Source organism: Acanthochromis polyacanthus, chromosome 21 (assembly GCF_021347895.1).
Source record: "Acanthochromis polyacanthus isolate Apoly-LR-REF ecotype Palm Island chromosome 21, KAUST_Apoly_ChrSc, whole genome shotgun sequence".
Taxonomy (NCBI): Eukaryota; Metazoa; Chordata; class Actinopteri; family Pomacentridae; genus Acanthochromis; species Acanthochromis polyacanthus.
The window spans coordinates 20,794,133-20,820,852 of record NC_067133.1 but is presented as its reverse complement, the minus strand read 5'-3'; the positions used below and the strand labels follow the sequence as shown (position 1 = coordinate 20,820,852).

At 40.6% G+C, this 26,720-nt stretch overlaps 1 protein-coding gene across 5 annotated transcripts in view; it reads left to right on the top strand.

Moving 5' to 3' along the window:
- Positions 1 to 20,754, top strand: part of cyth1a (cytohesin 1a) — a 48,264-nt gene extending 27,510 nt beyond the window's left edge. For 3 of the 5 annotated variants that reach the window (XM_022210278.2, XM_022210277.2, XM_022210279.2), the window contains exons 2-13: positions 5,895 to 5,977; positions 8,072 to 8,136; positions 9,943 to 10,009; positions 10,105 to 10,223; positions 12,145 to 12,225; positions 12,462 to 12,574; positions 13,308 to 13,456; positions 13,557 to 13,669; positions 17,702 to 17,780; positions 17,868 to 17,936; positions 18,100 to 18,254; positions 18,679 to 20,754. In XM_022210278.2, the coding sequence (XP_022065970.1) occupies positions 5,895 to 5,977; positions 8,072 to 8,136; positions 9,943 to 10,009; positions 10,105 to 10,223; positions 12,145 to 12,225; positions 12,462 to 12,574; positions 13,308 to 13,456; positions 13,557 to 13,669; positions 17,702 to 17,780; positions 17,868 to 17,936; positions 18,100 to 18,254; positions 18,679 to 18,757 (1,172 nt within the window). In that variant the 3' untranslated portion in view covers positions 18,758 to 20,754. Of the gene's footprint in view, positions 1 to 5,894; positions 5,978 to 8,071; positions 8,137 to 9,942; positions 10,010 to 10,104; positions 10,224 to 12,144; positions 12,226 to 12,461; positions 12,575 to 13,307; positions 13,457 to 13,556; positions 13,670 to 15,328; positions 15,332 to 17,701; positions 17,781 to 17,867; positions 17,937 to 18,099; positions 18,255 to 18,678 lie in introns of all 5 variants that reach the window. The other 2 variants (XM_051941138.1, XM_022210276.2) reach the window with 2 other exon arrangements.
- Positions 20,755 to 26,720: the final 5,966 nt, after the last annotated feature.

Sequence of the window (26,720 nt, the reverse complement as noted above, 5' to 3'; positions counted from 1 at the left end):
TCACAGCTAACATGATCGATTGCTTGTGCGTGTTGTGTGCTGAATGCATTAAACCTAATCATGAAGTAGACTGCTCCTTATTACTGCTCAGGCTCTTATTGGCTTTGGCTGGGGGTCGATGGATTAGATCCTACTGGGACCTTCAGGGTGGAGGGAGGGTTTTAGCAAGTTAAAATGGAGGTATCCATTTAACTGTAAGGACAGATGCTGTACAGCAGCCTACAGGCACAGAGAGAGAGATGCAGATGGGGAGCGGCTTGAGGAAAAAGGTGCAATCTGAAGATAAGATTGGCTAGAAAGAGAGGAGGGTACAAAGATTTGATAGGAGAGGTGATGGAGTAAGAAGAGAACAAAGGGAATCAAGTCTAATGAACATTTTGCAAAGGCCAGTTGTTTCCTAAGCAAAAATGTTACAGAAAAAACTGTGGACGGAGAATATATGAAGGAGGACCTTGTGAAAAGATTTGTTGCTCATCATTTGCCTCTGTCACTCTATGCACTCCATCAAAATCTAAACAGGCGCACAAACACGTGACTCCAGAAATGGATGTGTATGTCTTTGCATATTCTCTTAGGAGATCGTAGGCTGCGTTGTTGTGTGAATATTCACTGATGCCTCCATCTGCTGCTGCAAAGCAGTAAGACTACATATTTAGTAGCCAAATTCCATAGATTTGGTCCTAAACCCCTTCAGGATATACATTCAGTATATTTAGAAAGGATACACCGAGTGTTACAATATGCTGTGTCATTTGACAATTTACATTCAAGTTGAGATTACATGCTTTTTAACTGCACCTGTGCGTGGATTTTGTCCAGTAGCTGTGCAGCAAGGAGCCGCTTAGGTGTCAAAGTTATTTAGTTCATATGTGTTTCCATCTTTCTGGATTTTTTTCTTATGGTCCTTGTTTGCTGAGAGGAGCCTCCTAAATTGGGTCACATCTGCAGGGAGGGGGAACGACAGATCCATGAGCGCTCGGCATTTTAATTTCCTTATTTTCCAAAGAGGGTTTTTCATGGATCTGGGTGGAAATGAGACGTCTGCCTCTTCTGCTGGGATGGCAGTCAGTGTGTGTATTAGTAGGTACTGCCGCTGTGGGAGAGGGAACTATAATTGGTATGTCCCTTGATGTCACCTCCCCTGTGGTCTTTGCTGACCGAGCCTGCACTGAAAACTGCTTTGCCCATCCAGGAATTCTGCAGACACTCTTTGAAGCAAAAGATAAGGACCCACACAGTCAAAAAAAATAATGTTTAGCATGATTTAGGGCTGAAATACAGCATCAAGGTGAGTTAGAGACTTGAAAGGCACAACAGTTCTGTGTGCATAACATACTGTAGAAAGTAGTTGAAAAGAAGCAGAATGCACCAGATCAGGAGAAGGCACTGCCATTATTCTAAAAGGGCAAAGTATTGAGTGTTAAGTCATAAATATAGATTATCAAGCACTCATAGAATAATGAGGATCAGGGAAGCTACGGGACAAAACTGTATTTTAGATTCAGAAAAAGAACACTTGTTTCGGTAACTTAACAGATTATCAGATCATTTTGGTCTCAGCAAGTTATTTAGTAAAGACTCACTGTAATTATTCTTGGCTAACAGAAAGGGTTATCTTAGATGTAAAATGCTAATTTATCTTGTTCAAATAAGTATACTGCTTTGTTTTATGATAATGGCTTTGGTTTAGTAATAATAATATTATTATTTAGAAATAAATAATCTAATTTAACTGAAGCTGAATAGACCAAGTGTCTCAAGAATGACAATTTTCCAGTGACAGGACTGTTCCATTCAGATGGTGTTAGTGTTAAAAGGTGAGACAAAAAACAAGCTCCTGAGTTCTGATGTAGTGCTAGGCACAGTGGGAAACACTACCGATCCTGGGCGTCAGTACGCTGGCTGGTGTTATCCATGTGTGTGTATGTGTGAGCTAATGTGACTATACCCTAGTCTGTGTGCACAACTGTACTCATTGCATGCACACCTCCATGCTAATATGTGTGCCCCTGTATTCTCCTAAATGACCTGTTTTCCAAGCAGTGTGAGTCTATAAAGAAGGATGAAGGAGATGTGGGTGGCCTGTGTTTTTGTTTTAGCATGTAGAAATCGCTTTATATGGGTTTGCCCCCCCGCCAAATTGCTGGTGAGGCCGTCTGCACCTGAGATGTCCTTGAAGACCAATTTAAATGAAGAATAGTACCCATAGACATACTACAGATATAGTATTAAAGCATTTAATTTTCTCTCAAATAATTTGCTCTTTAACCATTTTTGTCATTTTACTGAAAGATGTCAACATTAAAATATGGATATTAATTAGGTATGAGTGGGTCGGTGGTTAGCATTGTCGCCTTGCAGCTAGAAGATCCCCAGTTCTTGTCCCGACCTGGGCCTGGGATCTTTTTGCATGAAGTTTGCATGTTCTCCCTGTGCATACATGGTTTTTCTCCAGGTACTTCAGCTTCCTCCCACAGTCTAAAAATATGTTGAGTTTAATTGCTGATTCTAAATTGTCTATAGGTGTGAAAGTGAGTGTGATTGTTTGTTTCTCAGTGTAGCCCTGTGTTTGACTGGTGACCTGTCCAAGGTGTCCCCTGGCTTCACCCTAAGTCAGCTGGGATAGACTCCAGCACACCCCGCGACCCCAATGAGGATTAAGAGGTGGATGGATGGATGGATGGATGGATAATGTATAAGAAAATATGTGCTATTAAGATAATTTGCTTTGACTTTTACAGAAACAGATGGTCTCATCACTCTATCTTTACTTCTTTTACCCTCTCTGTCTTATGTCTTTTTCACTTCGTCTCTGTTTGTGATGACAGCCACTTTTCATTGACTATTTCATTGGCACAGGTTTGCTGAATGAGAGCCAAGAAGTGCTCCCGGACAGAAGAGAAACAAGCAGCTCTCAGCATTTACTTAAGTGGATGGGCTCCCCTCTCTTCTGCTCTGTTCTGTGAAATTACACCCACTTGTTGCCCACCTCTGGCACAAGTGTGGGTAGGGCCTTTCCCTTCCCTGATGTGGTCTTGAAAATTTTGGGTGGAGTCAAGAAGGCTGCCATGGGTGTATCCAATTAGCTCTTTGAATAACTCTGATCATATTGATGTCAGATGACATGTGGGGAGACAGAGTGGCCTTTTAAGGAGAAAACCTGCCCTTTAATTGCAGAACCACGGTGCCATGATGCATCTCTCCTTCTGATTTTATACAAGCTGCTTCTTTATTTTTTAGAATAAGGCAAGTGAACAAACAATTTCCATCCTCAAATGATTACTTTGCTGAGTTTTTCTCTATCTGCCCCTCAGAGTCAAATTATAGTCCGTTCTGTAGCTCATCTCTTCTGTTAGTCCTTCACTTTGCGGTGTTTTTCTAAGCCAGGAATGCTGTGGTTGTCTTCTGTTGAGCCCTGCTCTCCTACATTGTGTGGTGCGACTCCCTTCAGTGTCCACCAACCGCCCAACCTGACATCATGTCTCCAGATAGAGGAATTAACTGCTTGCTTTAAGCTCATCGTCCCTGTCGCTCTTGTTTGTCCTCTGGGTTCACTCAACATGACATTAACTTATGCAGTCGATGGGGAGATAGGGTCATTAAATGCAAGGAGATCCAGGCCTTCTCAGGCATTTTGGCCCTTTTACTTGTGTGTATGCAGTTGAGCCTTTAATGTGGATGCCACATCCTATTTTTAAAACCTTCCCAATAAGAGATATTCTTGGGGAAAAAATCTGATCAAATAAAAAACAAAAGTTGTGCAGTTACATATTTTAGTGCCTGTCTTTGCTCAGCATCATCCCTTCAGGTCTCCCATGTATGCAAGAACAGTTGTGCACATCCAACCATAGTTTTCATGGATACTCAGAATACTTGGTATGGATGCGGCTGATTTGTGAGGGATGCTGTAGGCTGTGAGGTATGATGTGTAAAAGGTCAATCTTGGGTACTCCCCCAGCTGTCTGACAAGACAGAAAGACAACATGGCTTTGTTTTGGTGCTTCTCAGCAGCCTGCCATAAGTCTTCTGTTTTTAACTTCCATTGTCTATTATTCCTGTTAAACAGTAGCAGACATTTCAGTGAATGTCATGGGTATTTGCCTCAAGGTTCACATGCCTTCTGTTATTAAAGTAGGTGACCTTAATCATGAAGATTTTTTTTTCTGCAGGCTATATGTAAAAACATTGGATGACCAAAGTCATATTTTATCTACAATTATATTTGGATTACGTCGTCTTGTCAGGAAAGTTGTTTGTCTTGTGTTGCAAATTGAGAAGCCGTATGTTTATATGTCTGTGTGTCTCAAGCACAGTGAATCATGTGAGCAGTGTTCTTGCTTTATTGATTGCTGTCAGATTTTGCTTAGCTTTCAAAACTTTCATTCCACTGACACTTTACTGCAAACTGTCCTATAAATTCAACTTTAGATAACAGTTGAAAGTCTGCAGATATGCTGACATTATGATGGACGAATATTAAATTTGATGGTTTTTATCAGAATAAAGAAAAAAATATTTCTGTATAATGGAAAGCTGTAGATGTAATACAGGACCCTGGGTTGACGATTCCTCAATCCTCATCTTCATCACTCGATAACCATTACCTTGTTAACCATTCACAGAGATCCACAGACTTAACCTTTCCTCAACCCCTTTGACCTTTAAACTCTGAGTTGGTGAATGAGGAGAGGAGTAGAGGTTGCAGGAAAGGACTTGCTCTTGCCACTGGGGGAGTCGGAGAAAGAGCCTCACATCTTAAATACTATCTCTAATTACTAACCTGTGTTGTGACACTCCAACAATATTTCAGTGCAAGCAACACTTTGCAGTCTAGCCGTCAAATAGTTAGTGTCTTACACCTCGAAGTGTACTGGCTTTAATGTCATTTCACCGGACATTCAAGCAATGCCTAAAAGCGTTAAAAAAATTTAATAGTAACATCAACATGTATATTATTTTTATCGAAATATCATCCTGTGTTTACCAGCCCTGAATCATTATGGAGTTGTTCATTGAGTTCACATTTCTTCAGCACGTGAACAAAGGTTGCTGATAATATACAGAATGTTGCATACGATATTTATACCTTTATATTGGTGGCTAGTAAATGGACAAATTGTACCGATTTTCAGATTATACATGATTTGTATACTAGGTAATTCTAATGCAGTAATAACACCTGACTGTTTCTTAAATACAGTGGAGAAAGCATAAAAATTAAAATGCGTCCAGTGCAGTGATAAATTAAGTGAAAGCAAGACTATGGTTGGACTGCCGTTCTGATTAGAGTGCTGATGCTGCTGGTGTCCTTTTTTGCTTTCACTGCAGGTAGGGTTTGCCCACACAGTGTCATTAGCACAATGTCCATCAACTAGGACACATCGCTTGTCCCTCAGTCCTTGGCAGAGACAAAGCTAATTATAACTGCCTATTGTGTGAGTGACAGAAGGACAGGCAGCACTTTGAGACCTGTCACATTTTTTTTTGCTACTCTGGCACTGATGCACAGCACTGCTGGGCTGACCTGAGTTTTTTCATTTTGTCACACAAAGGTTAGATCCTCTTTAAGCGCACCTGGCTACTGAAGACTTGGGCCACTGTTGGTACATGTGATTTGCATGCTTTAGTATTTGTAATGATTGTAAGGGTGTGTAAGAAATGCAACTGCTCTGCTCTCTTTTGCTTTGACTAAACCAGCTGCTGCTGAAAAAAATGCCACAACTGTTTTGCATGTTCACATCCCTTACTGTGGACTTTTAATTGCCTTTTGATTTTAAGGAATGTTAGATGTTATTTTGGTGCCCAGAGTTACCCACAGGAGTATGCTTCAGAAATAGATATGCATAGAAAAAGCTAAGGGTATCCTAACCTTTCATCCTCTTATCTCTCTCCAGTGCCTGACGACCTCACCCCAGAGGAGCAGCAGGAGCTGGAGAATATCCGCCGGCGCAAGCAGGAGCTGCTGGAGGACATTCAGGTATTGCTGGAAGAGGACAATTGGGCTGTTCTGAAATGGCATGTGGAGGTCTTTAAAAACACAAACACTAGATGGGTACAAAAATGACATCATATAAGTATAGTATGTGCACAGGCATGTTTGTAATAATAGAAAGTGTCAGTCATTTGACAACATCAACAAAAAAAAACTTAAGTTGTTACATTGCTTCAGCTTTGGGAGTTTATGCTTACATATGTCTAGAACAAACTATCACATGGATCCAGACATTACAGTTGAAACTACATGATAAAATGTTCAAGTGATCCAACTATTAAAACGGCAAGGTTTAAGATGAAGAAGGCAAGAAGATGTGGATTTTTTTACATCATCCGAACACTCGAGACACTACACCTGCAGCTGGTTTGCGTTTACTTCTTGTCCAGTTTTAATACTTTGGTACAAATTCCACTTTCACAATGAGTCCTTTGAACGTTTCACCTCAAATGGAATGTGAGGTATTTCCTATAATATCACTTCCTTTGCATGCCATTTCTATTTATTATTATTCAGCTTTTCCTGCTTTGTAGGTGTATTGTGTTAACGGAGACTTCTGTTTTTGGAGGTTATCTCATTTGGGTGCTGTTTTTATCTCTTGAGTATAACATGGGCTTAAAAATACGACAAGCTAATAACTTTACTTACAGACAAAATACGATTATGCTCTTATCTCTGTATGTGTACAAAATATCTCTCCTGATTTTCCAAACAGAGCCGAGATTCAAATCAGCTCTGCTGAATTTTCCTAAAGTAGTTCATTTGATTCCTGTCCATGGCCCATGATGATTTTTATTTTGGCAGTTGACTTAAGCCTAGAGCTCAGAGAACTATTCTAGCTGCTCAGGTCAGTCCTGTCACTCAATAAGCAACGATAATAAGCAAATAGCTCAAAGGGGGATAAACTGCCTCATCCACTCAAGGGGCTGACTTCCACATGTCCCAGTGAGTGATTCACCTTCCGGTGGCCCTGATGGACGCTGGAGGTGTGATTTGTCACTCTCCCATGAGTCTAGGCCACCATTGCTGCCCTTCCCCCCCTCTATGGCTGCCACTACTGCCCCCCAAGCTCTCTTCTTCACCTCCTCACTAATCTGCATACTGACCCCTCTCCTCCTCTTTACATCCCACTCCCTCCTTTGCTGATCCTGTATGACAACCACCGTCTTTTCTGTATCAGCACAGCCTTTGTTTGCGGAGTCAAGCATCTGAGGAATGTGTTGTGATTGCGCAGGCCTTGAAAACACAGATGTTCTCTTTGTGGCTTGGCTCTTAGTTGGTGTAGTGCATGAGAAATGATACAGTTAACTCTGTCGCGAGATATGAATGAATAGGCTTGATGACAATAACCTTTACTTGAAGCATTGAAGCCTTGCATGATCAACAGTAGCGAAGCTTTATTTGTATATAGGGCTCTCTTATGTGACTTGCTGTTATTTCATGCTTTCATCTAGTTGATGTGAGCCTCTTTATCCTCTTCCATCTGCAGTGCCCTTAGTGCGCCAGACTGGCACCAGCAGCCCTGGCTTGATCGACTAAATCTGCATGTCAGGCCATTAATCACTAAAATGCCACAGAAAATATAATCCACTTGTACACTTTCTTACTCCATTTGTATTGAGGTTATGCCTGAATATTGTACACCCGGTGATATTCAGATTGAGAGGATTTTTTGGGAGAACACACACAAATAAACACACATTGTCTGGCATTGCACTTTCCATCACTGTATGGCTAAAGAAAAACAGGAGAAAGCGAAATCTACAGTGTTGTGTGACGTTTTAGTTCATCAACAGCTTGAGAAATGACTCTGCTCTCGTTGTTGAACCACTGGTTATGATGTAAACGTTTATGTAATGTGACAAAAGGCCACCTGGCTTACAGGCAAACAGGTGAGTCACTCTGTCCCTCTGCACAGTTTAATAGAACTCTCATATTTTTTTTATACAAATACTTGGCATGTTGTTTGTGTTGGTCACACCCTTCCACGCCTCTGTGGTGTCAGGGAAATTGGTGGACAGATGATTCTCTTGTTGAACTCATAACATTTTAAGACTAATATTTTTCTTTCCTCTGCAGCGGCTAAAGGATGAGATAGCAGAAGTGACTAGTGAGATTGAGAACCTGGGTTCCACTGAGGAGAGGTAAGAAAATGGAACCCGAGTCCCCTGCCTTGCACACACATTCCCCTCTTTGTTTTGCTTTTAATTTGGCTTGTTGCTTGTCTTCTATTAGCTTAGCAAATGAAGTTGTCAAGTCTTCATGTTTGATGACCAAGTTGGGCCTCCCAGCACACCGAATCCCCTCCCCTATTTAGCTATGCTTTTAAGGCTGTTTAAATGTTTCATCAGCCACACCCCCATGATGGGAGGCCTCATTGAATAATGCAGTGGGTGTATGGCAGAAGCAGACAATGGATCATCTCAGGAGAGAGTGCGCTCGGGTTTGGCCTACTCAAATGGATGGAGATCCATCAGCTACCGAAAATTTCTGAAGCACTCTTTTACATGCATCTAAAACCCATTAGGGGTTACAATGCTTTCTTGTGAACAGATTTTTCTGTGATCCATTTATTGAAGGCAGCATATAATAGTTCATCTGAGTTATGGCTGTTCAGATGAGTGCTGGACTTTGGCAGACAAAAGCCAAAGGAATGCTGGTTTGAGTGAATCAGTTGAAAGAAAACGTGACGTCTGAATGATAGGGGATGGAGATGTAACCATGGTGATGGGTGACTCGTGGAGCGCACTTTGGCCGACGACGACTCAAGGCCTGTGAAATTAGACATTCCCATATACGTCCTACCCTTTTAACATCTCTGGTTAATCAACACTTTGTCATCAACAGTTGAGCTGGAAGACAGGCAGCCCCTGCCCAAAATTGAAAAATGTTCACTTAAAGTGAATGCATTTACTGGGGTGGTCTGCTTCTTGGTGAATAAGTCAGTTGATGGACCATCCATTTGTTGGATTAATGTGATTTGTATGAATAATGAATAGTCAAAATTTCTGAAAGTGACTCATTCCATCCTATCATATGTGATTATTTGATGATTTTCTTAGTGCTATATAATAATGAATTAAATGTCTTTCAGTTTTGGCGTGTTTATAGAGTATAGAAGGCCAGTACTAACATCTGTATGTATTATATTTTTCATATAAACAAAAATAATGATATGCAAATTTTTGTTCTGTTCTTTTTGAACGATAGGTAAATGTGATTTTAACACAGTTAGCACCTTATTGAGTTGATTACCTTAACTAATATGATTTTTCTAAGGTGCAGTTTATTCTCTGTTCTTAAAACACACATGGTCTGTCTTAGGAATGAAGCAGTACGGATTTGTCACTATCAATATCACTACTGATTATAGTAATAAAGGGCGCTGATAACTAATATTTGGAATTGATACATTTGTAATGAAAATTTACATCTTGATTTCAAAACACAAATTCCAACACTCCAAGACTTAAGCGGTTTTGCATAATTTTTAATTAAAAGAAAAGTTTTCAATATTTGTGTGGCTGCATCCCATCCAAAGTATTGAATTTTACAATTATTTTATTTTATCAGAAATTATTTGTAGAAAATAACAATAATCTAAAAAATGCTAAATATTGAATCCAATAATTGACCAGGCCAGTTACCAGTCAATCCTTAGTATATCTCCAAAAAGCTAATATTGGTCAAATATTTCTCATTGATCTAGCCCTAAACTTTGATGAGCACCATTTCACCATTTTCTGACATGTTATGATGATTTGTCAAATAAATTAATCAATAGATTAATCAATAATGGGAATAACTAAGTTTTAGCCCCAATATATTAGTTATATACTATACTACTGTATGTTCTAATCACTAGATCATGTCAGCTGAATATTTTGTCATTATATTTCAGAATTTCATGCCATGTACAACTAATAACAGTATATGCATTTGCTTTTCAGGAAAAATATGCAGAGGAATAAACAGGTGGCCATGGGCCGAAAAAAATTTAACATGGACCCCAAAAAGGTAAGTAGAAGTAACTGTTGCGAATCTTCAGAGAAATGTTTTATCCCTCATGTTCTCATAAGCAGCATGTAACATGGGGCCCTTCTCTTTCTCAGGGAATCCAGTTCCTGATTGAGAATGACTTGCTGAAGAACACCAGCGATGACATTGCTCAATTTCTCTACAAGGGTGAGGGCCTCAACAAAACAGCAATTGGAGATTACCTTGGAGAGAGGTCAGGGAAAAGATTTTTATTTCCTTTTTATCTAACCATCTCCCTCTCATATTTTCTATCACAGCTCTCCAGCACTCATCCATGTGGTTGATAAAAGCATTAAATAGAGAGTGCATTCTTTCCCTATTGCTGTTTCCTCTTGGTCAGCACACACCCATCCTTTCCCAAACACAGATTATTGGTTCCACATTTAGACTGTCCTCTTGAGACAATATGTGTTACTCAATAGCCTCCATATGTCTTTGATTATCTTACTCATTCATAAGTAACGTGATCAAGAGACTCACAACTTAGGAATGCATGAGTTTTAAAGTAATTAAAGATTTCACTCGAGAGCAGAAATCATCCGTGTTAAAGTGAAGACATATTAAAGGAAATAGTGACGGGTCTGATGTATGGTGTGCACGGATTAGGGACTACAGTACCGGAAGTGTCACAGTCAGGGTGTGGTCTGTAAGGTCGGACCACAAAATGTGCGCTGCTGATGGATGCTCTCTGTTTGATTGTTATCAAGCTCTTTCAGTCTATAAGGAGGGGTCAGAGCAGCATGGGGAGCCTTGAGATATGATTGGTCATATGTCCACTGGAAATGCTGGTGACTGGATATTACTCTCCACAGATCCTTCCCATGATCCCATAGGGCAGATCACTTACTCTGAAGGGCATGAAGGTCTGAGATGATGTCATGATCTAGTATAGATGATAAATAAGAGAGGGTGGGGGTGTACATTCTGTAGGGTTTATTGGGAGTATCCATTGTATCACAGATCTTTTAAACCAATGTATGCTGGATCACAAAATTGAGATGTCCTCAAATATATTCCTGTTTGGTTTGGTTATGTCTACATTTCAAATGAGACCAACCACTAAAGTACATTAACCATTAAGTCTACCTGAGTAATCACAAAATCCCTCCTAGGAACTAACTTGTATAGATATGCTAGTAGGTATATTTTTTAAGTGGTTACAACAATTATTACTCCACCAAGGAACGTAGTAATCTGTTAATCTGTCTGTCTGTGTGCAACATTACTCAAAAACAGACTGTTTTGGATGAAATTTTTAGGGACCACTTGATTAGATTTTGGCAGTCGTTTAGCTTATAGTCTGGATCCTGGATTTCTGTATCATTGCGAGATAGCAGCATGGTGTCACTGTAACTGTGACAACAAGTGAATTAGCTGCCTGCTGACAATCACATGGCTACGATCCTTGTACAAATCCACTGCTGTGGACTTATCGGGCCTTATCCTTCGGAAATGGTACAAGAAACAATTGATTAAATTGTGGGGGTGTTTCCGAGTGATATCAATTCCTGCCACCCACTACATATTTAGGTCATGCGATTCGGTATCATGTACATGACGTACACATGCATAACACATGCCTGTGCTCAGTGCAAGGTCATTGTGTTTGTGAGTACATCTATATTCAATGGCCACATTTTATGTTGCCATGATTTCTGCCACAAATGTTATTCAAGATTTTAACCGTCGGAAATCATACAACTAAGCAGCCTTGAGAACGGAGTACTGTGCTGTCTGTGTGCTTTTCTTGTTATATTATTTTTTTTGTCCTGGTATTCTATTTATATCTGTTTCAAGAAAAAGATGTTTTTTTTTCAACAAAAATGCTAAATATTATTAAACCTATACTGTTGTACTATGTTCAGCTTGTTTTTGTGATGACCCATTGTTTCTCTTTGTTTTATGTGGTAGGAAATTGAATAAATTGAGCATTTGGACTGTGGTTAGAAAAAAATTAGAACTGAGAGTAAGAAAGGGTGGCAGTTATCTATGAAGAAAATAATTTTCAGATTCATTGATAATAAACAAATGATTATTTTAGCATTAGCATATTTATTTTTGTCTTGTTAAGCAGAATATCAATTTTGACATATTTGCTGTTTTTTCTGTCTTAGAGATGAATTCAATATTCAGGTCCTCCATGCCTTTGTGGAGCTTCATGAATTCACAGACCTCAACCTGGTTCAGGCCCTAAGGTAAGGCATCTTCCTGGCTTCTGCTTCACACTCCAGATCCTCAGAGCTGTAGCCCCCTTTTTATGTAAATTGTGTGCGAGTGTGATCAAGTACATTTTTCGACAAGTGCCAAATTTGGAGTTTGTGATGATGCAGCATGCCCTTCCAGTCTTATACCACAACAGGTAAAATTCTGCTTTTTCATGATGGGAATGCATGTTTTGCTGACTGTTGTGCCTTGTTGTGTTCCTTAACAGACAGTTCCTGTGGAGTTTTCGGCTACCAGGAGAAGCCCAGAAGATTGACCGCATGATGGAGGCCTTTGCTCAGCGCTACTGCCAATGCAACCCTGGTGTTTTCCAGTCCACAGGTGCAGTCATCAGTGTTATGAATAAATTTCTGAGCAGTGAAGCCAAAAGAAAATATCTTCACTTCAGTAATATTGATATGTTGCTATAATTCAAATTTCAATTCATTCTGATGATAATTCGTTTTGTCTCTGTTAGATTGTTTTTGTCCATGAAGCACACAATTTTCAGTATTGCACTCAGATTTAATGGCATGTGAATGAAATTCATATCTAAACTGCTTTATTTAGCAGACACAAAGTCTGCTAAAGTGAACTGTGTCATGAGAGAGTGTCTGGCTTTTGAGAAATAATGCCCCTTGCAGACAGACGACTGCCTCTAACATGGATGCAGATGGATGTAAATAATGCATGGGGCTTGTCAGCAGCCTAACAGCGTCTATAAAGTGCTGCTGCGTCAGTGGTGCACTGGCCAAGCTCTCTTTTAACTTACATGCACACACACATTCGAGTGCACATTCAGAAATGCACATGCCTACTTAGCTGAACAGGTGCGATTTTTTTAAAATTTATTCTGGCCCTCTCTCCTCGCCAACTAAGCTACATCCGTCTGTTGCTCTCTGCTGTGGTCGGTAAAGTGCAAGCCCTTCAGTTCCGCTAATTTACATTCATATTTAAACATGACATTAAACACTGGCAAAATATTTATGGTAAAATGCTACCTTTCACTATCTCATGAACCTCATCCCTCCCTCATTGTGTGATCCCTCTGTTTGTGTGCGTGTGTGTGTTACAGACACCTGTTACATCCTGTCGTTTGCCATCATCATGCTAAACACCAGCCTCCACAATCCAAATGTGAAAGACAAGCCAACTGTGGAACGATTCATCTCCATGAACAGAGGCATAAATGATGGAGGGGACTTACCTGAAGACCTGCTCAGGGTGAGTAGTACCAAACTAAGTTCCTTGTAATTTCTCCATTGTGCCCTTCTACTTTTGACTAGTCTCAAGCATACTTTGCATGAAACTCTCTTTATGGTAGAATCTGTATGAGAGCATCAAGAACGAGCCTTTCAAAATTCCAGAAGATGATGGCAACGACCTCACACACACTTTCTTCAATCCAGACAGAGAGGGCTGGCTGCTAAAACTGGGTGAGTGACAGTATACAGTGTGTACATGGTTTTTTGGGCACGTACCAAGGACATTTTTTTATCGTTCTTACACTTCCTATAGAAGATTCTGTTGTGTCTTTATGGCAGCATATATTGATGGAGAACTTGATAACCAGTGTCTCCACTTGAGGGTAACTGTGTGTGTGTCTGTGTGTGTCTGTACTATACTTGTGGGACCAAATGTCCCCACAACTGTAGGAAAACCGAAAACAATGTCACTTGTGGGGACCTCATTTCAGTCCCCACAAGTTTAGTGTTTTCTTGGCCATGTTGTTGTTACTGAAAAAGTAAAAGTGCAAAAATGTTTCTTTAGGATTAGGCATTGTTTTGGTCTGGGTTAAGGTTAGGGTTAGGGGTTAGATATGAATGGGAGTCAATGGTAGGTCCCCACAAGGATAGAAATACATAGTGTGTGTGTGTGTGTGTGTGTGTGTGTGTGTGTGTGTGTGTGTGTGTGTGTGTGTGTGTGTGTGTGTGTGTGTGTGTGTGTGTGTGTGTGTGTGTGTGTGTGCGTGCGTTAAGGTGCCTATGAGCGTGTGTGCATACGTACATACTCATCCTAAGACATCTGAAGACATCTCTGCCTGCTTTAATGTATTATAAATATGGTCTTGAGATTAGACCACCACATGTGGAGATTGTTAAATTATTTAAGACAAGGCATATTCATACACTTGACATGCACGCACACACACAAGTACCTACTTTCAAAATCAAATACATGCACATACAGAAGCACTACTCTAAAGTTTAGAAATGTGTTTATTTAAAAAAAAAGCTGTTTCTTTCCCATTATGTGGGACATTATATTCTCTGGGGAACGTTTACTTTGTGTTTAAGTTGAGCATATTGTTCCATTGTAGAAACTAATAGCAGGACAATTTTTTGTTTGTTTGTTTTTGTTTGCAATAAACAGTATGTCATTACATTAATGATTTCCCCCCCACTATTTACATTTTATCAGAGTTTTGAGACATTTAAAGGGTATCTTTGTGCTAATGATCTTCTGTCTAAATCAACCATATTTTTGGGCACAAAAAATGCATGCCGGTATCATTAGAAATGTTCCACAAGTTTGCAGCTACCATGTTTACAGGTCAAAACAACTCCATTAACAAATAAAGCACAACCATGGATGCTCCACCTCTTCAACTTCTGTTTCCTCTGAGATTTCTCTCTGTTGTACAGATTCACAGTGAATTTAGTAAAAAGAATGAATGTTTAAAGTGAAATCAAATTTTCCAGTTGCAGTGAATCTTTACAACTGACTATAGCAAGGAAGTGAAAGATTACTCTTTCTCCAATGATTCCTAGCTGGCAGACTGGAGTAAAGCAATCAAGGTGGAAGGTCAATTAACTGAAAATAAAAATGGGAGGCGATATTTCATGTAGTGCTTTACAGTAGCTTTCACAAGTCTAAACTGTGTAGAACTCCCTCTGGTGGATTTATAAATACCAGCAGATGTGAAGAATGTGTTGATTGTGAAAGCTGTGAAGCAGTGCATCAAAGCCTCACTTGAACCAGAGTAAAAAGACTATGGTGGTATAATTCCCTATCATTTAATTTGATTTTTTATGTTTTCTTTTCCTCTTCGTTTGTTTGTTTGTTCCCATGATTTTGGCTGTTGTCTTTCCTCAGGAGGTATGTACACCTGCTCTTCCCCAATGCTAGTCCATCTCTCAGCTCTCAGGTGCTTTTGGTGGTCTGCCATGCTTTCGTTCTCTTCCTCATTTTTTTTAAAATTACATTCATACAGGGGGTTTATTGTCTGTAGATTTTTTGTTTACATTTTGTCTCTCCATTGACTCATTTGAACTTCAGATGTTTGTCTGTTAAGTCTGTCACTGAGTTAGCGGATTGTCCACGCTCTTTTATCTTTGTCGGCCGGTTGCTGGGTGCATTTGCCGCCCCGTGGGCTTGACTCGGGGAGCTGATGCTTTGTGACTGCTCTGCTCAGCAGTTTGACCCTTTTTTTCTCTGTATGCTGTGGTGGTCACTCTCTTTGATCTGTTTTTTAGGAACTGCATTATGCCCTTTCCTGTCCAGTGAGCACAACAAAAGAAGCGTGCTTGTCTTTTAAAATTATTCATGCGCCATTTTACAAAGTGGGAAATTGTTGTTTGCTCTCTGGATCATGGAAAGGGAATACTGTACCTTTATTTTATTTTATTTTTTTTCAGTGTAGCTCTGCTCTCCTTATCTCATGCTACAAATGGATCTCAAGAGAAACGACGCAAACTGGTGTGGTGCTGGACCAGACTGGGCCAAACTGTGGGAGAGAAACATGGACAGAGGAGTGTGCTGAAAGGGATTCAGGTGTTGTTCAAATGGTTCCTGCATATTTGAAGCACACATGGTTAGCATGATACTCATAATAAGTGCATCTTAATCTTAATTATTAAACAATTGCTAACTAATTTTGGTTTATTGTTAGCAGAAAAAAACTTTTGGTAAATTTATAATGTTGAGTTAAGTAATTTCCAAAAAAATAAAACTGTAACAATAACATATGTTTTACAAGACAACCTGTCCCCTCTCAACCTCCACTTGTCCAACCTCCCACAGTCCCGTCTTGCATGGGTGACTCCCTCCACTCAGCTCCACTCTGGCCTAGCACCGTCCATACACCCCTGCAACAATCTGCTGGGATGTCCCGTCTCGTCCCAGATATTCTTGCTTGGGAGGAGGTCATCTTTCTTTTCTCGGTGTGATAAGAACAAACCAATTAAACCAATCGCAACCTCGAAAAATCCCAATCAACTCTTAGGCCAACAGCTGTGTGATTCTGCCATTGCGTCTGTGTTATCTGTTGCTTTTTTTTCTGTTGTAACACAACTGATGAGTTGACGTGGTGATGAGCCACGGATCAAGCGTGTCGATAGTGTCTGTAGATACTTAGCATAGTCTTAAGTGTTTGACCTATCATAATGTCTTTAATATGATAGGATATCATATACGGTGCTAATACTGTTATATGATAATGCAAGTGTGTTCTATGTGTGACAGAAATATCCTCAAAACTTTGCCTGTTGGTACATGGGTTTCAGAATGCAGCTTTTTGCTAACATTGGTGGTGGGAAAGCAAAGTCTAGATAAGGCCTAAGTCTGTATGCCATGATAAAAAAAAGACTCCCTCCATCCCCTTACTAACTAGACGATGTTTTTTATATATGTTTGAGAAATACTTTACTTAGCCCAAACAGGAAATTCAAGTCTGAGATGCCTGTAGAGAAGCTGAGCATAGCTCTAGGCCCTGAGCTTCCTGCCCCATTCTGTCTGTTGGCATCCCCCACCCCCCACCCCCACCCCCACTAAAGTAAGACTGCCATCTGCATCTGTGATCAGGTTTCCTCTCACAGGAACTATGGGTGACAAAGGGGGCAAGAGGTCAGCTGCAGATCAGCAAGCACACAGTTAACCCAAAAGCCCCCACTGGGCATGACCGAGGAGAGAACTTAAACCTGAGTTACCCCTTGCTTTCTACATTCAGCCCTCATATGCTAAATTGAATCCTTCCACTTTTCTGTCTTCTAATGACATAATTTAAGTGGTTAATTAGGTTCAGTGAGTGCAAAGCACATAGATCTGTATACTTCCTATTGATCCTGGCTCTCTAGATGTATCCCTCTGAGTCAGCAAACAAGATAAGAAAAATAGGGCCAGTTTCCAGGCACGTGAAGCCATACTGTAAGGAAATCCTTAATATGTAATGAATTCATGTGTAATTTATCGACAAATTAAAGGTAAAGCTAAAGAAAAAAGAGGTTATTAAATCAAGAAATGGTGTGGTGATGGGGATCACATGATGTGAAGGTGGTTCAGGGTGAATAGTGGGATGCTGTGGATAAAAGGAGTCGTCTGGAGCCGTCATCTGTCTGTCTGCCCATACATCTGTCTGCCTGTCTGCTGCTCGAACCGGTGCTTTGGTGCTCGTTTTTCTCTCCTCCTCCTCCTCCTCATCTCTCTCTCTCTCTCTTGCTGAGCCTCTCTGATGCTCAATGTTTGCTCTACAGGGGGACGAGTTAAAACCTGGAAGAGGAGGTGGTTCATCCTCACAGACAACTGTCTGTACTACTTTGAGTACACCACAGTGAGTACAGCCCCATTTCTTGGTCGCAGCTCATGCTTTGTCTGCTGTCCCAGTGCTCTGTCATATGCATATTTTATGTTTGTGCAGGACAAAGAGCCCAGGGGAATCATCCCACTCGAGAACCTGAGCATCAAGGAGGTGGAAGATAAAAAGCCTGTAAGTAGAGCTCCCCTTACTGGTTCATTTTGGGAATACACTGTCAGATCAGGACAAGGATTTGGGAATCATAGCATTGTTAATGGGCAGTTTGTTTTTTAAAATTTCTTTCAGACATTATACTGCATGTAAAAACTAACTTCCATCAACTTTACATCCGTAGAACTGCTTTGAGCTTTTCATTCCTGACAACAAGGACCAGGTCATCAAAGCCTGTAAGACTGAGGCTGATGGACGTGTTGTGGAGGGCAACCACACCTTCTACCGTATCTCTGCCCCAACTGCTGAGGAAAAGGAGGAATGGATGAACAGCATCAAGTAAATGTTTTCTTTTTTCCTTGTATAGATACAGTGAGATATAGTGTGTTTTTGTATTTGCACGTAAGACTCACTGTAGTAAAACACTGACTGTGTGAGATGCACCTCAAATAAAGTCAAGACGGCTGCAACATTTCTCCAACAAAAGCCATTCCTGGTGTTCGGTACCCATAGTGTCACATACTACTACAACTGCATTGAGACCAAAATACCCAAATGTTTGAAATGCACAAACACAAACTGTACCATTTACGCTTAGCAATTCTTCTAGGTAAGAAAGCAAAAGAACTAGTTGAACCAAAGTATTAGCCTTTCAATTTTTATTTTTACAGTCTGGCTTGAATACTGACTTTAATCATATGGATGCATCAGTTTGTACACTTAATGCAATTACTGACATTTCCCTCTGCATCTGTGCCCACAGAGCAGCCATTAGCAGGGACCCCTTTTATGAGATGCTGGCAGCGAGGAAGAAGAAGGTGTCGTCCATGAAGAGGCACTAGAGCTGCTCAACTCTGCCGACGTTGCACTTGACATAGCGAGGGTTGGGGGGTCCGGGTGTCTGCTCACATTTTCAGTGCTGGTGCAGAGGCCATGGCTGAGGTCTGCATCAGATCTCTCCAAGGGATAACTTTAGGATGCATACCAGGTCTGGCTTTTGAACCCTGCGCCAGAAAAACAGGAAGCATGCTGGGGTTTTTAGATAAGAGTTAGGGCCAAAGGCTCCTCTAAGCTCCTGTCTGAATGTCTCGCTTTCTCTTACAGCTTTGTATGTGCTCTCTGTCTATGAGGCCTGGAAGGGAATGTTGCTCTGTAACTCAGCAAAATTCCTTTTGAAGATGCTTTAACAAATATCACAGTTCCCATAGACATCAAATACATATACAACATACATACACTCATGAAGTCCCCCGTCACACACATCGTTTTAACTCAGCAGGTCTGACCGAGTGTGGCAACCCAACCAAAATATTCCTCACTGTCTGAAAGAAAAGACCTTTTCTGATGTGCTTTAATATGTTTTGGTAATATGTGTCTATTTTTACAGCTTTTAATGTCAATTCCTCCTGAGTATTTTTTGTTTGCATTTGTAAAATATAATGGTCTTGCAACAGAAACTGCAGTGGGATCGTTGTGGGAGGGAGGGGGGGGAGGGGGGGTCATTTGCCAACTGTTGATAATTTTATAGAAAAAACCAAACCAAACCTTCTTCGTTTAAAAAAACAAAACAAAACAAGTTGCCACTCAGGAGATTGTTACAATGTTTTGAAAATTTTCATGTCGAGTTGACTTGGATCCTGTTCACAACACAACAGCCATGCAAGAAATGAAAGACTTGGCAGAGTCCCAGACTGAACCAATTTTTAGTAAATGTGAGCCTGCAGTGAGGGCGTCTGTCTGGACAGGGTCTCAGCGTTTGATCTGATTGTCAATGTTCATTTCCTGAAGGCCCTGGAGATGCATTCTGGGGATTAGTGTCCTTTAAAGAGCCGAGAGTGTTTCACCTTGGGCTTCTGAGGTCTTAGGTGGTCTAGAAAATACAACTGTCAGCCCCTTTTTGTTTTCCTGTACATTTCCTCTTCTTCTCTCTCCTTGTCTCAAACACAAGACCACTTTCTATTACTGTATGATTCAAAAGTAATTTAAGCGTTAGAAAGGTTACTTTACTGCTCCACAGTGCCTGGTGCTCTAGATGAAATGTCATGAGAAATGCTGCTAGTTAGCGACATTAATTCAGTTTTTCTTGTCCTGATCAAGAATAGAATTTTTTGTTTCCTGCCTTTCAAAATCTTGTTCTTTGTAGAGGGTTACCTTTTTAACGGTAGGCCCTAATACTTGTGCTTCCAGTTGTTCATATCTAAGTTTATGCCATGGCATAGTTTGACATTGTTCTAGAGGCTTTAAAGGAGCACAAATAGATGTGTGGATTATTGAAGCTATGCCTAGAAAAGAAAGGGTTGTCCCCGTCTCAGGATCCAATGTTTGATGTGAATCAATACAGGACTACTTTTTGTATCAGGAATGTACTGCGGTGAACCAAAAGATAGAGGACAGGACGGCTGATCGGACAGTCACACTGCAGCAGTGATGCGCCAAAAAGCAAAAAAAAATTGTGTTGAGGCACAATTTTACAAATGCAGTCTGAGCTGTGCATCAAGCAGTTGTCTTTTCTACTCCTGTCTACAGTTGTCTCATCTGTGCCTGCTGTTCATAATCTCTTCTCCCTGCCGGTTCTGTTTCCTGGGTCTCTTCCCCTCCGCTCCTCTCAGCGCACTACTCCTAGAGGATTAAGTAAAAATGCAAAACAATCATAATTCTAGACAGTATTGGTTTATTTATCAAAGTTGTACATATTTAAATGTATAGTGGGTATTTTGTCCTCATTTTGTTTCTGATTAGTTTTGCCATTTTCCTTTGATATACTGTTATAATGTTTGATTTAAGGTTTCTATCAATGCCATTTAATCAAGCTGAAATAAAGACAAACTTGTCACAACAATGACTTTTGGGAATGTGAATGCTGAGCTCAGTTTTAAAATCACTCCAGCAGGTGGCAGTATGCCATAAGGACTTTCAAAGCCTTCTGCTGCAAGGACAGTCCAACAGTACTGCAGCACTGGAAGAAGTATAATATGTATTTTTATATTGTTGATTTATTACAGTTTTGCCAAATTGATCTCTAAATTTGAATTAAAATGAGGCCTATCTCTGCTGCATGTCCATGAATACTGAAGGCTATTTACACTTGAGGACAGCCTAGAAATTGTGCCATGCCCTCTCTGTTCTGACAACAGTTTGCATTACTTCGACCACATTTTCCCTCTACAAAAATAAATAAAATAAATGAAAAATCTCCTGTTACTGTTAAAAGCCAGCCTTTATTTACAGCTTCATAAAATTTTATATCTGTTCGGAAGCTTGTTTTAAAAGTATTTATGGCACGCATGTTTGGGGAAGCAGCAAAAGGTCGATATTTACAAGTGAATATGTATCATATTAAATGATGCCTGGAAAAGCAATCAATAGAAATGACTTTCTGAATGGAACAGGCATGCAGGAAACCGCACGGCATGTGTGTTATGATGCACGTGTTGTCAAGAAGACTATTTCCACTATTGGTAACTAAGCATAACTAATATAATATTGGTTAACTTGAATAAGAATGAAAAAGACATGATTTGAATCTCACCTGAGTACAAAAAAGGCTACATTCTCATTTTGCATCACTGGTAAAAACAGAAAAATACTGAGGAGAGTGTACACATCACGGTATTCATGAGTGACTGGATTGCCAGCTAGTCCCAAAGACTCCTTTGTGATGGTTTTGTGGCAAAAATCAACTGTTGAACAGTCTGCACATTTTTTTCTGCTGACAAAAAGAGTCTCATTTTCAGGATCTTTTGTGTGTAATTTACAGACAAAGGAGACTGCTATTCAAAGCAGTTTAGACAAACCAACTTAAGTCCCAGCTAAACAGTCACAGTAAATGCTATATTGATCTGACACCTGCAGCAGAAATGATTGTACTGTAGTTGTGCAGTTTTACAGCCCTTTGGGTAATGTCAAGCAGGTAATAAGTAAGTGTGGTGCTGAGGTTTAAAAGGCTCTGAATACCTGAGTTTGTTCTAGTCTGAGCAACAAAGGGCAAGAGGACCATAGAGAATTAGTTTTTAAAAGACTTTTGATCTGTAAGAAAAATACAAATCTTCCTTTCTCATTTTGTTTTCATCACAACTAAATTGTCCTGAAAGTTAAGGCTAAATAAATCAGTGCTTATTTGTATATTTCCCTTTGAGCCCTTGCCTGCTGTATTTCTGTGAAAACATGGGTACAAATTATAGAACAATTTTTTCCAGATGTGCATTGTAAAGACATGATAGCAAGACATTTTGCAAAACAAGATTCTTGCTTTGCAAATGTAAAGTGACTGGAAAATTGCCCCAAATCATCTTTGCAGAACTGTATTTGGACAATATTTTTGCATCGCTGCTGTAAAACAGAAGGATAATGGTGTTTTTGAGAATTACAGAGCGGGGCCAAGGAGGTGACCGAGGCTGATGGGAAATGAGAGGCATGTTGCCACAGTGAGAAAAAAAAAAACTGTGAAAAAAAGTGAACGTGTGGTGGTTGTGAAGCGGCAGCAGCAGCCGCAGCAGCTGGGAAGTCTTTGTTTTTTTATCTGCACTGTGCTTTTTTTTCCACTATGGTGTGAATAAACAGAAACTTGAAAAGATGGTCTGTTTTTCGAAGAGTTGTGTGCGTAAGAAGGTGATATAGTGTGCAGTAGGAGGGAAGCTTTCATCAGCCCTGGTCCCAAATGAGCTGAAATATCAGTGGAGTGCACGCTATACTAAAATGAGATCCTTTAAATACACTACCCTAGAGGCATACGTACTTCTTTAAAAGCACAATATGACCTGACACAGCTTAGTATAGCATACCTGACCTCTCTGCACTGACACACACAAGACCGCACCATGCAGACAGTCATGCTGTCATATCAGGCCTTCTTGGTGGATTCACTTTTCTGCGGTTACACTGATGAAGGGGAGGAAGGCCTGGTCCTACAGCAGCTCTCATAGGCCAGGCAGCGGGATCCTCCGTCTCCTCCAGTAAGTGGAGACATGTGAGACCAGTCAGGCTCCAATTAGGCCCAGACTGTTTCCCAGAAGCGCTGGAATCCTCCCCCTGCCTCTTGGCCCACCGCGACGGGAGAAGCGTGCACCCCACGGTGTCCGGACCTGACCTCAGCTGGCATGAGAAGGGCCTTTTTTCTCATACGGGCTCATGCAGGCAGAAGAATGTTACACTCACACAGGCATGCACATACAAACACGGTCACACAAACAAAGATGTAACATGGCCTGGTGGATATTTTCACACAGAGCCCTTCACATCTGCACAGGATTTATTTTAACAGGTCTCTTGGTTTTTTTGCTTTGTGTACAATTAGCAAGTTAATCCAAAGAGTGCTGCTTTGAAGATGATATTTCAGAGCCACAAGCTGTCAGTCATGAGAAAACAGGAAAACAGTGTCGCATCAGATCTCAAACAACACAAACAATCGTTTTTAAAAGTCGTTGCACACAGACAGACTGGAGCCCTTTGCAGCTCATAATCCAAAATGATTTTCAGATACTGCATCTTGCAGTGTTTTGGGTTTACATACACTTCAGGTGCTGCCTTGACTTACTGGAAGAATAAATCCTGCTCAGATCACTTCAGGAATCTCCTGCTCTGCTAAGGGACACTAAATTCATCCTCAGGGCAGGATTTCTGAGAAAGGGAGTTAAAAAGCAGCCACAACAAAGGCTCTCCCTCCCCTCTCCTCCCCCCCTTTCCACTATCTCTCTGCTTGTATCTCGCTCTCAGCCTGACGCACAACCATATAACCATGCAAAGAGCATATTCGCAGTATTGTTGTGCATGTGCCAGCTGTTGAGATTAAAGTTTATGATAGGGCTAACCCTTATGATAGTGAAAAGCAGTAAAACATGGCTATTCACTGCATCCAGTAAACTACTGCCGGGATGTGGAATATATGACTTACTGGTACAATATGTTATCACAGACATGTCGTTTAAGAAGTAGGTGGGTTGAAAATGAAAAAAAAATTTATGTGGCCTAATTTTAAAAAAAATCAGATTTAAACATTAAATTCACCCCTACCTTTACATGTATAACTAAAGATATTATGCTTATATACTTACTCTGTTCATATAGTAATATACTGTGTACACCCATACTGCATATAGATATATTGCAGATTAATGCTGTTTTTGCACTTCTGGTTGTATACAAAAACTTCATTTTGTCTTCCATTCCATCCATTCTCTATACACCGCTTTATCCTCACTAGGGTCGCGGGGGGTGCTGGAGCCTATCTGACTCTGGCGAAGGCAGGGGACACCCTGGACAGGTCGCCAGTCTGTCGCAGGGCTACATATACAGACACACAATCACACTCACACTCACACCTACGGACAATTTAGAATAATCAATTCACCTCAGCATGTTTTTGGACTGTGGGAGGAAGCCGGAGTGCCCGGAGAAAAACCACACATGCACAGGGAGAACATGCAAACTCCATGCAGAAAGATCCCAGGCCCATCCCGGGATTTGAACTGGGGATCTTCTTGCTGCAAGGCGAAAGGGCTAACCACTTACTCCACTGTGCAGCTCATTTTGTCTTATGCTATGTAATTTAATTGAAGCAAATCTAAATTGGAATTACGTGGGTGAATCTTACATTTCACAGATAAAATAGTGGTAACTAACTTTGTGAAATGCTTTTTGACTTGGCCTTCAACAATTCTTTTTCGAAAGAATTTTTAGCTTGTGTTTCTCCTGTTCAAAAATCGGTCAAATTGTGTCCAATTTACTGGTGACACAGTGACCTAGATACTTAAGGAAATAACCTGAGTGCAAACAGGTTGTATCTCATTCACTGTTACGGTAATCCTAGCTGCTTTTATGAGCCAGTTATAAACAGTTATGTGTCCCAAATTTAGGCACCTGTAAATAGTTAAACAGATAATAAAACAGTACAATAACTGCATTTACTGGCATTCTTAGATGACCCATGATAAATGACGCAGCAAATTAAGTCTAAATCTGAGTATTTGTTTCTGAATGTAATCAGGAATTGAATTTAACAGAACAGAACTGAGTTGCGCAAGATGCTATCTGGGTGCCACACTAATCTGATTTACAGGAAAGAAGAAGAGTGTGCACAGTTTTTTGAACTTGCTGACACAGGGCTCCAGAGTAACTGTGTGAACAATACAGAGGGTCGTTTGTCCCAGTGGGAAAATGGGAATGTGGGATCTTCTGCGCATTTGTTGAACTGTGGGTGGCTCTCATTCTGGGAAACTTTTTTTTAAATGTGGTATGAAAAGAAGCACATTATTTCCTGTGGGATTTTATTTTTTTGCATTTCTGGTCTTGCGTCTTAATGAAGCATCCAGTATTTTATCTCATGTTGATTGCAGCTTTTTGTGTAGCTTAATAATTACAGGCATGGAGTGTGACATAAAACCTCAGATGAGAAGTGCTGGAAGCTAGATAAGCAGGAATGATTTCTGGAACAGGCTGATTTTTTGTTTACATGCAGGCTGTAGGTTGGGACAGACTGTACCTTCCTTCAAAGATTTTTTCGTTAGGAACAGGAAAAAGAGGGAAAAGGAGGTTGTGGTTTGGATCAACTCCAGAAAAATTTCCTGTCAACAGGGAGTGCCCAGCTAGAATGGGACAAAAGGAAATGCCTTGCAGAAAGTGGTGGGTGGGTGGGTGGGGGGCTGCAGAACTCTTTTCTGATCTCTAATGAAGGACCAGGTTACTCCGATTCATTAACTCTTGTGATGAATGCCTTTTTGCTGTTGAGAACCTGCAGTGTTTTAGGATCACAGTCCATCAAAGTCCTGCTGGGCCAGTCTGTGTGATATGTGTAATTAGTGTACATATCTGGAATATGAAGGAGAGGCTGAACAGACAGGACCTCCCTCTGTTTGGCCTCTTGGAGACACTGAGTTGCTGTTTTCAGAGTCCACAAACCTCAAAGTGTAGGAGTTGCATTTCTATCATGCAGGGCAGAGAAACAGAGAGTGAAATGTGAATATTTCAGCAGCCCAAGAAACAAAGAGAACAGAGCTGGTAAAGAAGAAATACATAGATACCGACTGATAATGCTGCTGACATTTTATTAAGGGAACAAACACCCAAAGATGATGACTGAGAAAATTAAAGAGCGCTCTGATAAGCCACTCTAGCAGAACTCTGAACAGGAACACACCTGCAGCAGTAACAATAGGCTCCATTCTGCGCAGCCATTGGCTTATAATCGGGTTATAGTCCCCTGATGTGACATCATCGTGTCTGCAATGAAAAGATTCCGTGCAAGGTCACTGAAGGCCGAGTCACACAGTCATATGGAATCATTTACTGACTGGGGGGATGGCGAGGATCAAAGCTTTCCTCTGAATGACTGATGTATCCTGGGTAGTACCTTCAAACATCTGCAACTGAGTCAGGCCCTTTAGACAATGCAGGGCATGAAGGCGACTTAAGAGTGAGGTGAAAATGAAGCTTCCTCTAGAGTAACAGGATACCTTCAAGGTAGTTCCCTTCTTATCCACTAAAATGTCCCTGTCCTGTGCCTGGCATGCATCACAGACCACTATCAGCACTCTTATCAGGAGCGTAACCACAAAACCGGTGTGTGAATATTGCACGTATTGCACTAAATCTATCCGCAAATGTCAGGCTTACTGGCACAGCTCAGGATCAAATTACTCCGACTGTGATATAGAGGAAGTGTGTGTTTGCATGTGTTCATGCATATGGAAAACCAGCTTATTATTCTAATTGCATATGAATACTCTATGCAGGCACATGTGCATCTGTGGGGTCACTGCACAAACTTGTGTATATTTTGGCAGCATGTTCTGTCACTTGAGTCCATTTAAA